Consider the following 12,498-nt stretch of genomic DNA (forward strand, 5'->3'; position numbering starts at 1 on the left):
AGCAGCATTCTTACAGCTTGGCTTTTCCACGAAACACAATTCAACCACTGGTAACACTCTTTCAAAGATTTTTAGAAGATTTGACTTCATTTTCTACTGAGCTGAGGAGAGCAGTTTGCCTGGTTATTCCACTCCATGGCAGGCCACTGTCTCTCAGCGTGTGCATGCTCTGCACATCCTTTCCTATCTGTACACGGCTGTGATAAGCTGCTGAGCTGATAAGGGAGCAGATCGGCATCCGTCCTGTAAAACCCAACACGAGTGGAAGTTCAGCTTTCCACCACGTAATTGCCAGATGCCACAGACCACCTGCAATTCATTTGGTGAAGTTTTGCTGACACAGGCTGCTCCGTAGGCTCCCTGAAATGGAATTTGTAGCCATTGCCTCAACACCTATTCCTGGAAAAAGCAAGTAAACCTCAGAGCACAGAGACCTGAATCTGACCTGAGACAGAGCTGTGACTTTTCTTCCTGGGGCTCATCTACTTTTTCCAAGTGTAGGAGCCGGTATTTTTAGGTTTGAACTTTGTTTTCCGATCGTCTTGTGCTGCTGTGGTGGCTGCACCCTCAACGTGAAGGAACAGCAGTGCTTTTACAGCTAACTGCGAACCTAACTGCTTCCTCCCCGAAACTTGAGTGACACTCAGGATGTAGATAAGTGAAATGGCAAATGCCATGTCACGGGTCCTTGGCCAGGGGACAGGGCTGACGCTGCGCCCTGCAAATGCTTCACGAGGCTGCCCAATTTTCCCCTGGTGGGGAGTAGCCCCCAGAATACAGGGGGAGATCTAGAGAACCAGGGATTTAGTCTCAGCCTGGGAAGCTCGTTCCAGTCCCAGGCTCGTCTGCGGCCCTGCTTGCACAGCTTGGTCCCTGGTCTCCAGGGCTTCTGCGTCCCCACCATCTCCTAGCGACAGGGACGCATGGCACCGAGCCAGGGAATTCGCTGCTGGGCTGGGGCTGGATGGCAGCACCCAGTCGCTGCAACTTCTCGGCTGCTTTTTGGGAGCACCTGCGGCACCTGGGTCTGCAGGACTTCCCCTGCGGCCTTGGCAGCTGGGTAGGGGGCCAGGGGGGCACAGCCATGGGATGTTGTGGGGGTGTCTGCGGTCTGCAGGCCCGTCACTGCCTCTCCCCTCTCCCTCCCTGCAGAACAAGTCCGGCTTTGATGCACACACAAGCCCCCGCAGAGGTCGGCCGGGGCTGGGGGCAGACCCAGCCGGGCAGGAGGAGGAGGCCCTGCCACTGGGCGAGGAGAGCCCTGAGGTGCTGCTGGAGCTGCTGAGCGACCAGCACAGCCCCTGGGCCCTGCCACCGGACTGCAGCCCCCAGGACCAGCGCCTGCGGGAAATGGCCGTGCTGACGCCTGAGCTCGTCCGCGGCTCCAACGTCTTCCAGGTCCTCAGGTCCCTGCGGATCGTTGGCAAGGGAGTAAGTTCAGCTGCTGGTGCACATAAAGCTACCTATCTCCAGGGCAGGAAACCATGTCTTCCTGTTGGGAGGGAAAACATCCTGGGAAAAGGACACCTTCCCCATCCCAGGGTCTTCTCAGATGCCACTATTGCAGCTGGGGTAGGGCTACTGGCACCCCCACCCAGCGTATTGCACTAATCCATGTTACATATATGTCACGTGGATCAATGCTACGTGTCCATGTCACCTTGGCCATGAGGTGACTCGGGGGCATGTTGGCCAAATCTATCTCTTTGTAGGTGGAGGAGGTTGACAAGGGTCTGTTGCAGTTAAAGCAGCTGGAGGAGCTCATCCTCAGTGCCAACCAGATCAGACGGATAACCTCGGCCAACCTGCCCCGGACACTGAAGGTGAGCGAGCAGGGCCTTGCGATGGCGGGATGGGAAGCAAGTCCCATCTGGGAACACAGTGCAAGCCGAACAGCTCAAGGGATTGCCAGGAACAGCTCATTGCAAAGGGTGTTTGTTGTTCCTTCTGTCCCGGGCAGGTCCTGGAGCTCTGCTGCAACGCTGTGGATGATCTGCAGGACCTGTGTGCTCAGCCTCCTCCGAAGCTGCAGCACTTGGGGCTGGGATACAACAGGCTGTGCGGCCCTTCACAGGACAAGTACCTCACCGCAGCCTTCTGGTAACGCCGCAGGCTGAACACGGGCTCCTGAAAAGGGAGGTGGGCAGATGTGAGCAGATGACCTCAAGGCACCAAGGTGGCCCATGTTAGGAAATTGCAGCCCTTCAGCAGGGTTGTTTCTTTGCTCTCTGTCCACTGCCTGTGCAGAGCAGCCTCTCTGTTTGTTGGCTTCTGTCTCATGCTCAGAGGTTGTCTTGGTCTGTAGCGAAGATGTGGAATGGGGAGATTGCCTGAGGAACTGCCTTGACACCCTCCCCACTGCAGTTCCCACGTCCCTGAGCAGCTTCTGTTTTCCGTGCCCTTCCCAAAGCCCCTGCTTTGAGTCTGCCCTGGGAACGATCTAACGCTCAGGCTGCATCTCCGAGTGATGCAGTGGGGTAGTTAATGGATGCTAAAGAAACATGTTTTTGAGTTGTGAGGCAGACTGGCAATGGGCCATATGACTCAGGAATTTGGAAGTGGCCTCTTGAGGTTGTACCATTGGATTCCCCAGTTTGATCTAGTTTGTGCTGAGGAAACACAATTTTTGTTTCTTTTTTTTGATCCGGGGCAGTAGCTCTCTATCCTCAAATAGATGATGTTTGCCTAACCTTCTTCTCTGGGTTCTCTCCTTAGGCCAAATCTTGTCTCTCTTGACCTGAGCTTTAACAGCTTCACGGATCTGCTGGGGCTGGTCTCCCAATTGTCCAGTCTGCAGAAGCTCCGCATCCTGGTGCTCCAAGGGAACCCGCTGGCTCTCATTCCCGCTTACAGAGGCGTCCTTGTGGACAGCCTGCCCAAGCTCTCCGTCCTCGATGACATCCACATAGGGCCTGATGAGAGGCACCAGTTCCACGGTTTGGCAAGGCAGCCAGGTGAGCCTTCGCCTTTGAATTTGTCCATGCCGACTTCGTGATTTGGGAGGTGGTTTCATTGTGGTTGAGCTAGGAGTCCTCAGGACAAACTCTGGATCCAGTATTGACCTCCTTCTTGCCTCTCCTCAAATGGAGATCTTTCTCTGTGCTATTTGACCCTGCAGCAGTGTAATGACAATCGAGGTAGTTTTAGCCTTAGTCAGGTCCAAAAACTGCAAGAACAACATAGTCCTAAGCACTGCCTCAGCGTCACGGCCTGCCCCCCATCTTTGCTTCCTCAATACCGTCTGGTTTCAGACAGTCCGTTTCCCTCTTGAGCTGCTGAAAGAGGAACATCTCCCCTGGAGAAGATGCTCACATGGGTGCTGCACTGTCAGCATGAAGCGGTGCCACTTCTGCAGCGTGGCACATCCCTGACTGAGAGCAGGGGGCTGGGAAGCCCCTCTTGATGGCCCCTACTGAATAAATTTGTGCTCTTTTTTGAAGTCTAGAATGTTAACCAGGGAGGCAAAGCAACCAAGGCAGGAGATGTTTGCATGGCTTTGGAGTGACCCCGTGTGGCAGTGGCTTGTCACAGCGTTTGCAGAGGGTGGCAGGGAGGGATGCCAGGTGGTGGGACACGGTGTCCTGGAGGTTTCCTCTGGCTCTGTGCCTTCCTCGCTCTGGAAGGAGCATGCTGCATCTTCGTAGCAAGATTGTCTTCCTTTCAGAGCTGATCAGGAGGGAAGCACGAGTGGTTGTGAGCGTTGGGGAAGTCAAGGGAGTCCCTGATCCCAATGCTCGTCAGCAGCTGGAGATTGGCTCCGAGGCTCCAGTGATCACCTACAGCTACTGCGTGACGTACGAGTTTGCAGAGGGAGAGGAGACCAAGGACAGTAGCAGCACTGAGGTTGGTGCTTAATTGAGCTCCTGAAAGCAACAGGCAGTGGCAGGTCACAGCAAGGGGGACGACTTCACCTCCAGGCTGTGGAGCAAGACTGTTTGTAATGGACCTGGCATGGGCAGCAGCAGTATTGGGGACAGAATTCACGTGTGGCCGTATATGGGAGGACAAGTCCCTGCTGCCCACGTTCGCTGTCCCTCTTGGGGAGCCCAGTGCTGCTCTGCACGTGGGAGTGCATTCACAGCTCCCCTTCCCTGGCGCCAGTGCCCCTTCTTCCCATGATGAGGGTGGACTGGGGAGTGGGATTTTGGAGTCAGCTGTGACCTCTGGTCCTGAGGCAGATGCCGCCAGACGTGCCCTGCAAAGAGATCCCGCTCTGTTCCAGGTAACGAAAATCCATCAGCGTCCTGTGGTGGCCACTCTGGATGTGGACAGCTCTGCTCCAGACACAAGAGAAACAAAGAGCCAGCAGGAGCCTGCAGACACAGAGGAGCCCAAGGCCCACTCTGGTAATAAGCAATTATGAGTCCTCTGCCCTAGGGTCAGGTTTATGGCCCTTCCTGGCACGTAGTGACATCAGGACATCCCTCGCAGCATTGGCTGCAGCTGGACTGTTACTGAGACTGATGGATAATGAAAGAATTGGCACCGGTCATGTCCCGGGGTTCCTTCTGTCCTTGGGAAGGAGAGGTCTCTCCTCAGAGCTTTTTTGTGTCCCTACACAGCAAAGGTGTTTGTCACCCCTGGAAAGCCCTGGGCAGCCACCATCGACTGCAGCTACAGGAAGGAGCACACTGCCAAGGACTTAATGGGGCTGAAGTCCTACCTGGGGGCTGGAACGACTGTCTCGGTTGTGGAGGAGAAGGTGAGCGTGCGGCAGAGTGGGATGAAAGGGGAAAGAGCTGCTGGGAGGCCAGGCAGTGGTATTGTGTTGCCTCTGGAAGGCAGCCCAGGATGGTGGTGACCCCGGCCCAGGGTCCTCGGGCATCCCAGCCCCTGCAGCACCAGCTTTTCTCTCCGGGCAGGTGCTCTCGTGGCCTGTTGATGCTGATCCAAAAGAAAAAGCAGTCACAAAGAGGAAGACAGAACGGGGGCTGCAGAAGGATGGTGCCAAGGTAGGGTGCTGGGAGAGACCGATGTCCAAATAACATCTGCGTTGCAAAAATAACAATGAGGGAACAAGGGCCCTTCTCTTCGATCAGTTTGGTGTGTCAGACCTCTTGAGGCCAGATTCCCCTCTTGCTATGGGAGGAAGGCAGCAGCTGTTCCTCACACATCTCCGGCTGGATGCAGTGGTGGGCAAGGGGCTGGGTTGGGGTTGCTTGCTGTCTGACAAAGGCACCCCAATCCTCTGCTGAGGCTTTTCCTCGTGCTGGTGCCCTGCAGGGTCCTGTGCCCAGGGACAAGCAGAAAAAAAAGAAGAAGGAGAAGCCGTGTGAACTCCGCAGTGACCCTCCCATTCGGAGGACCCTGGGCACTGGGAGGGTGGCCCTGGAAGCCCTGCTGGCCACCGAGGACCTGGTGGCAACTGTGTGTGACTTTGGGATCCTGATCACTGAGCAGCCACCAAGCCTGGAGGAGAAGGTAAAGAGTGTGTCCCGGGACAGGGCAGTGAGGCAGGGCTGCTGGGGACGGGCAGCGCTGCAGGCTGGGGTTCACCACATCCTGCCCTGCAGCCTGCTCTGCCTGGGCATCCCTCCCTCCCTGCCTCAGTTCTCCTCTCCATAAAAAGGGGTAAAACAGCCCTGCCTAAGCACCATCTGTCGCTGTTCGTGTCGTTAGCTAATGGTGATGTTAGCAATAAGGACTGCTACTTTTTATGGGCCTAGGAAAATAGATGAATTTGTTTTTCCGGTTGAGAATATGAAAGCAACCACTCATGCTTCTTCTGATGCTCTCTCTTGGCATGGCAACATGCATCAGCTGTACTGACACTTTCTATTTCCCGGATTCTCTTCTCGGAGCAGCCCCTTCGCTGTGCTGCTGCTTCCCCTCACCTCTTTCCTCTGCCCTTTAAATCCCGAGGACAGAACCCAGATGGCGATGGCTGTCACGGGACTGAACGTGGGCAGCGAATTTCAACACGGCCTAACTATGGAAACATCTCTCTCTGCAGGACAGGAAAAAAGGCAAAGACGAGAGCAAAAAAACAAAAGCAGAGAGAGAGAGTCAGGCCAGCCGGAAAACTACGGCATCTGGCAAAGGTGACGGAGACTGGAGCTGGCTGGGCAGAGGGTGGCATGTGTGAGAGCAAACAGCAGCGGTGCCCGGCCCCGAGACAGCCGCGCGTCCCTGCCACCCTCCCAGCTCTGCCGAGCAAGGCGCTTACTCACATCCTGAGCTTCGGGCTGTGAATACATCCATTGACTGCGGGGGCTGTACAGTTAGACACACGCCCAGGCACTTTGTTGAACCAGTGTCTGAACAAGCGCCAAGGGTGGGCTGACGGCTGTCCCGGGAGCGACACACACCTACCAGCTCTGTGTGCCAGGGGAGACGGGCAAAAGCAGGTTTTGGGGTGAGAGATGTGCTGCCCACTGTTGCGGCTGCCAAATGTGGCCGGTGGCGTGTGCTGGCGCGGGCAGCTGGGGGCAGCGCTGTCTGGGATGCATAATAACGTCCTCATCCTTTTCCAACTCGCATCTCAAAGCACTTTGCAGAGGGGTTTATTGTTCTTTTTGGTTTAGAGATGAGATGCACAGAGAGCCCCAGGTGCCCCAGCCAGACCATGGCAGGGCCAGGAACAGACCCTGCTCTGCTGTCACCCAGCAGAGGTGGTGAAAAGACCACCCCAACCCCTGACAGGTGTCCCCTGTCTTCTCAGTGCAAAGCTCACACTCTGCTCAGCTGGCAGCGTTGCTTAAACTTCTGGAGACAAACCTCACCCTGCCTCCTGCAGGTTATTTTTCCAGCAATCTTGTTTTGACTACAAAATAGCCGTGCCAGCACACTGGAGGGGTAACGCAAGAGCAGGAGGAAGTGGGGGAGGGAAGGGGTTGCAGGGCAATGCTGAAAAGCTGTTCATGGGTCAAGGAGAGCATGGAGTGGGCCAGGCCTCCCCAGCACTGCTTGGAGCCACCAAAGGAGCCTCGTGTCCCCACTCTGGCATCAGATTTAGTTGCCAGTTTAAGAGAGCAATTAAACCCCTTCTCCAGGAGCTCTGGGCTGCTTTTCTGTGCCCCATCATGGCGAGGTCCCCATCTTTGGGGAGAGTCTCAGAGCCCTGCAGTCCTAGGCTGTGCCTGCGCTCGAGGAAGCCTGATGGTCTTCCCAGCCACCCAAAAAGAAGAAAAATAAAAAAAAAACTCCTTGAAGTATTGCTCCCCACAAGAAAATGTGTATTTGCAATATATGCTCAGACTGTTGCTGAAGCAGGGAGCTAGCTGCTGTCAACCAACTCAAGTCTAGCAGTGGTGTTTCTTATTTCCTTTCCACTCCAGTGGTCAGCGTGCATGCAGCAGGTCTTTCTTCGGCTTGAGCGGGAATGAACCCCTTCTGCAGGGGGTTGTGTGGCCGGAGATGGTGGTGCGTGCACAGAAAGCCACTGCTGCTGCAGGAAACCCAGAGTGATGAGAGATTTGTGCTTCATTTGGTGTCCCCCTATGCCTGTGCAGGCAGAGGCTGGCTGGCTGCGCAGCAAGGCCACTGAGTGCATATTTCAAAAAGATAGCACCTAAAAATCAGCTGCCCCCACATCTTGCTACACCCAGGGCTGCTCATGACTCACAAGTCCACCCCGATTGCAGCCCTGGTGGCAGACATGGCCTTGGGGGCTGTTCAAGCGCAGTGTCTGCAAGCGCTGGCTGCTCCGTGAGTCACCGAATTGCACCGTGGTGGTTTGGCGCTTGCTCATCACCTGGGTACCACGTACCACCTTGGAGCTGTGGCAGTGGCCATGCTCTGAGGCGCTGGGGATGGCTCCCAGCCCTCGCTGCGCTGCAGCCGTGCGTCCAGCGAGGCTGTGTAGGGACCGGCGCTCTGGCAGCCGGGAGCTGAGGCTGATTTGCATCCCTCGGTCAAAAAAAGCACACAAATAATAAGTCCTCTCAGAGGAATTGGGATCCCTTCCAGACGGCTCAAAGAGGCCAGGCAGCAAGCTTTGTCTCGAGCAAACAATTTGCCCAGACATTGAAGGATGTCTTCAGAAGTAGTCTCACGTAGGTCTCATTTTACCCCACGCTTGATTTTCCAGGATCCATTAAATGCTTATTTCAGCATCTTTCTTTTTTTTCTAAGAATTATAGGGGAACTTAACAACAAAAAGCAAGACTGCACGCAGATTAACTGCCTGCTTAAAGATGCTTTTTGGGCGTCTTACCCAAAGTCATATTCAAATAGATTTTCCCTCAAGGCCCAGAAGTCAGTGCTAATGCAATGGGCATTCCCCCACTGCACACTGCTGCTTTTAGGGTGATTTACTTCATCAAGACAGTGACAGATTCACTTCTTTCCACAGGAAAAAGAAGAAACAAAGACTCTGCTCAGCTGGAAGAGGGTCGAGGTCTCCCGCTGGTGCCGCTGACAGTTCAATTCCAGATGCAGGTGCTTCGGTGGCCCTCGGCAGCCGGTACCCAGAGCCAGGAGAACGCGGCCATGGGGAAGACTCAGTAATGTGTCCATAGCAAAAGAGTGAGTGGGAAATAAAACCCACGGGGACGCTGCATGGATCATGGTTTTAGCTGAATCGCCAGAGCTGGGAAATGCTACGGGGCTCGTGGTTGTCTGGGGCTGCTGCTGAGCTTCTGCAGGAGTGCTGGTGTGCGGTGTGCAGGGCAGGGTGTGCAATGCGGGGTGCTCGTGTGCAGGGCAGGGTGTGCAAAGTGTGGTGCTTGGGTTGGGTGCGCGGGCAGGGCTGGGTGCGCATTCTGGGGTGTGCAATGCAGGGTGCTCGTGTGCAGGGTATGGTGTGCAATGCAGGGTGCTCATGTGCGTGGTGCAGGGCTGGGTGTGCAACGTGGGGTGTGCAATACGGGGTGCGGGGTTGGGTGTGCAATGTGGGGTGTGCAATGGGCGAATGGGCGGTGCTTGTGAGCGCGGTGCAGGACTATGTGTGATAGGCGGGGTGTGCAATGTGGGGTGCACAGTGCGGGGTGCTCGTGTGCGTGGTACAGTGTTGGGTGTGCAATGCGGGGTGTCAGAACTGGGTGTGCAGGGTGGGGTGTGCAATGCGGGGTGCTCGTGTGTTTGGCGCAGGGTTAGGTGTGCAATGCGGGGCGTACAGTGTGCGGGGGTGCAGGACTGAGTGTGCAATACAGGGTACTCGTGTGCGCGGGTGCGCGCTGCCCGGTAGAGGCCGCCCCCCCCCCGCCCCGCCGTCGTGGGCAGGGCGCGGCAGCGGCGGCGGCGGCAGCGGCGGCGGCGGCGGCGGCGGCTTTTCCCGGTAAGTGTCGGCGGCTCCGCAGCCCGCGCTCGGGGGGTTGCACGGGGGGAAGGGGGGGGGGGAGTGTTGCGCCGGGCGGCACCGCGGGGCGCCGGGCTCCGAGCCCGGACTGCGCGCCCCGGGCCGGAGCCGGTGCGGTTCCCCGGGGCCGGTGCGGTGCACAAGTCCCGTCCGGCAGCACCTGGTCGCGGTGGGACCCAAGAAACAACGAACCGGGAGGGAAAACGCCGAGAGCCGTCCCGGCGGCTGCCCGGGCTGGGTCGTGCGCCCGGTCCCTGCGTGGCTGCGGGCGTGGGAGCGCTGCGAGCGGCCGGTGTGAGTGTGCGGGTGGTGCGTGCGTGCGTGCGTGTGCGTGTGTGTGTGTGTGTGTGTTGTGGTTCACGCACGAACTGTCTTCCTCTGCCCGCACAGGGCCTGGGTCCTGCGCCGGAGCTTGCCATGTATCCCAGGATTAAAAATCTCGTGCTTTACGCTCTGTCTGTGACGCTGCTGGCGTGGGTTCTGTACATGAGGAAAGAGGCAAAGTTGGCAGCATCGTCCGCGGACCAGAAAGGGGCTGTAGTGACTCACCCTTCGGTTCTGGGCAACGCTGAACCCAGCAAGTGTTTGCCGAACTTGACCCTTGCCAATTCTTCACTTGCCCTCCCAGAGCTTCACCGTGTCTTCTTAACATACAAACACTGCCGGGACTTCTCGGTCCTGCTGAAGCCTTCCAGGTGTAGCAGAGAGACGTTCCTCTTGCTGGCGATCAAGTCTTCCCCAATCAACATAGACCGGCGGGTGGCAATCAGGAACACGTGGGGGAAGGAGGTCTCCATCGGTGGCAAGCATGTCAGGCTCATATTCCTTCTAGGGCGCTCAGAGGCCAAAATCCGGGTACAGCCCCTGCACCAGCTGCTGGCCTACGAGAGCCAGGAGTTTGGTGACATCCTGCAGTGGGATTTTGTTGACAACTTCTTCAACCTGACCCTCAAGGAGCTGCATTTCCTCCGCTGGTTCATGGAGGAGTGCCTGCATGCCAGGTTTGTGCTCAAGGGCGATGACGATGTCTTTGTCAACACTTACAACATTGTTGAGTTCCTCCAAGAACTGGACCCTGAACAGGATCTCTTTGTTGGGGATGTGATCACCAACGCCCGGCCCATCAGGAACACCAAAGTCAAGTACTTTATTCCCGAGGCCATGTACCGCGCCCCCTTCTATCCTCTCTATGCGGGTGGAGGGGGCTACGTGATGTCTAGAGAGACAGTGCGCCGCCTCCAGAGCACCGCAGAGGACACGGAGCTCTTTCCCATAGATGATGTCTTTGTGGGAATGTGTCTGGCAAAGATGGCAGTGACCCCAAAGAACCACGCTGGCTTTAAGACTTTCGGGATTCAGAGACCTTTCAATCCTTTTGATCCGTGCCTGTACAAAGAGCTGATGATTGTGCACAAACTAAACCCGACTGAGATGTGGATCATGTGGACGTTGGTGAAGGATGAGAGCATGAGGTGTGCGGTGTCTGTAACGCACAACTACAGAAGGGGTTGGAAAAGAAGCTACTGATGAGCACAGCAGGACTGTGACTGGTGACAGACACAGGGCACTTTTTTAAACTAAAAATCAGGTTGTGGTAGAAAGTTGTCTTCTACTAACAGACTGTACTTGAGCTGTAGGGGGTTGTGCTGCAGTAAGTCCTTTTCTATTGGTGGGTTACTGAAGCAGCTGAATTGCCACGGGGTGGGGATGGGGCCGGTAGCTCGGCTCAGGGGACTCAGCTCTGTTCCTCCCAGCTGGACTGGAGGCAGAGGAAGTCACAACTGCCACAGGGACGTGAGTGAGGGGCCACCCGCTATGGAGGCTCCACACCACTGTGGCTGGTGTCTGACCGCTGGCCAGATTCAGTCTGGTGTGGAAAAGCTGATGATGACTAATGAGTGACAGAGCTCTTGAAATTACCTGGAAGGGCAGAAGAGAGACCAGTGTGTGCCGGTGGGTCCACTGCAGCATCACTCTGCTGTCCCAGCCATCCCACAGGTCCTACCAGACAGCAGGAGAAAGGGGGTGGAGTAGGGGGGGGAAAAGAATGCCTCAAAAATGTATTGCCTTAACACGGCTCGATGATCCAAGGGGCTGGGCCCCGACTCAAGCCCTTCGGATTTTACAGAAGTTTATGACAAGTTTACTTGCACTGGAAGCTTTTGCACAAACATGTTCTGCTTGGGTTTGAGAGGAGCAGCATGTCTTGAATAAGCACAGTGGTAGTTACAGTGGCTGTAGCTTTTCATGTTGTGTGGGAGGTGTTTGAGTTTGTTGTTGTAATATTGGGTATAAATAAAATACAGTTTTGAAAAATGTTTTCACAGGAGCATTCTTGGGTCTCTTGAAAGCTAAGAGCTTGAAAAGCCAGAGAAGGCTGAGATCTGGTGCTGGGCGTTCGCGTTAAGGAGTCATTGATACTAAAGAAGATAAGAGTTTATCCTTAGCCTGTGCCACTTCCTTTGCTGTGAGCAGCTGCCGTTCTCTGCCCTGTCCAGAAAAGGTGTATTGAGGCAGAAGCAATTAATCTATGAGTGCACTGGAGTCGCTAATTTGAGGAAAGACCCAATATGAAACTAGGATTTGGTGACACACACGATGATTATCAGCTTCAGGGTGCCTTGCTGCTGGGTCAGAAGCTGCTGTGCTGCACGTGAGCAGGAAGCAGCCTGGAAGCTTTAGAAAAAGGTAGCAGGTAGAGAGGAAGTGTGTCATTACAGAAATGAGCCGTTGCTGTTGTCACTGCTGTTTCTAGGCCAGCTGCCAAGCGTTCACTGCCCACCAGATGTGAGCTGGGGCTTTCAGAGGTGCCTGGGAAGTGCTTCCAGGAGGCCCTTGCTTGTACTACAGACGGAGAGACTGGGGACATCCCGAGACCGGAGGTGTGACGAGCTCTCCGGGCAGGCTGGCTCCCCAGGGTGGTGCAGTGCTGTACGACCTCGGGCTGAGGGACTCCTGGCAGTACTTGCTGCCTTGGCTTTCAAAAGCACCCGGTGGAGTTCGAGCTGAGCCCTACAGCGTGACCCAGACTCTTATGGCCGGAGTTTCCACCTCACACGAGCTGTTTCTGTGCCAGATGCGAGTAGGCGTTTGGCTGAAAAAATAGCTCCTCCAGGGGGTGAGCCTGTGCGTGTCCATCCTCAGTGTGGGCTTGTGCAAGCTGCTCCTGCATCTTCTCCCTGCAGCCCTAACGGGGATTAATTAGCTCATTAGCAGTACCTGCAGAATTGCCTACACGTAGTTTCAGGTGTCTTGGCTTT

The 12,498-nt window shown here is 55.8% G+C and overlaps 2 protein-coding genes across 2 annotated transcripts; both read left to right on the forward strand.

The window, feature by feature from the left end:
• The first annotated feature begins 964 nt into the window (after positions 1–964).
• Positions 965–8,448, forward strand: LRRC43 (leucine rich repeat containing 43). Its single transcript, XM_086474012.1, has 12 exons — positions 965–1,060; positions 1,153–1,431; positions 1,713–1,823; positions 1,961–2,100; positions 2,716–2,954; positions 3,665–3,843; positions 4,223–4,346; positions 4,563–4,702; positions 4,863–4,952; positions 5,224–5,421; positions 5,954–6,041; positions 8,294–8,448. The coding sequence occupies exons 1-12, from the start codon at positions 965–967 to the stop codon at positions 8,446–8,448; spliced, it is 1,839 nt and encodes a 612-aa protein (XP_086330138.1).
• Positions 8,449–9,655: 1,207 nt separating this feature from the next.
• On the forward strand, positions 9,656–10,765 carry B3GNT4 (UDP-GlcNAc:betaGal beta-1,3-N-acetylglucosaminyltransferase 4). The gene has a single exon (XM_009958484.2). The coding sequence runs from the start codon at positions 9,656–9,658 to the stop codon at positions 10,763–10,765; it is 1,110 nt and encodes a 369-aa protein (XP_009956786.2).
• Positions 10,766–12,498: the final 1,733 nt, after the last annotated feature.

The sequence above is a fragment of the Leptosomus discolor genome, chromosome 16 (assembly GCF_034619465.1).
Source record: "Leptosomus discolor isolate bLepDis1 chromosome 16, bLepDis1.hap2, whole genome shotgun sequence".
NCBI classification, from domain to species: domain Eukaryota; kingdom Metazoa; phylum Chordata; class Aves; order Leptosomiformes; family Leptosomidae; genus Leptosomus; species Leptosomus discolor.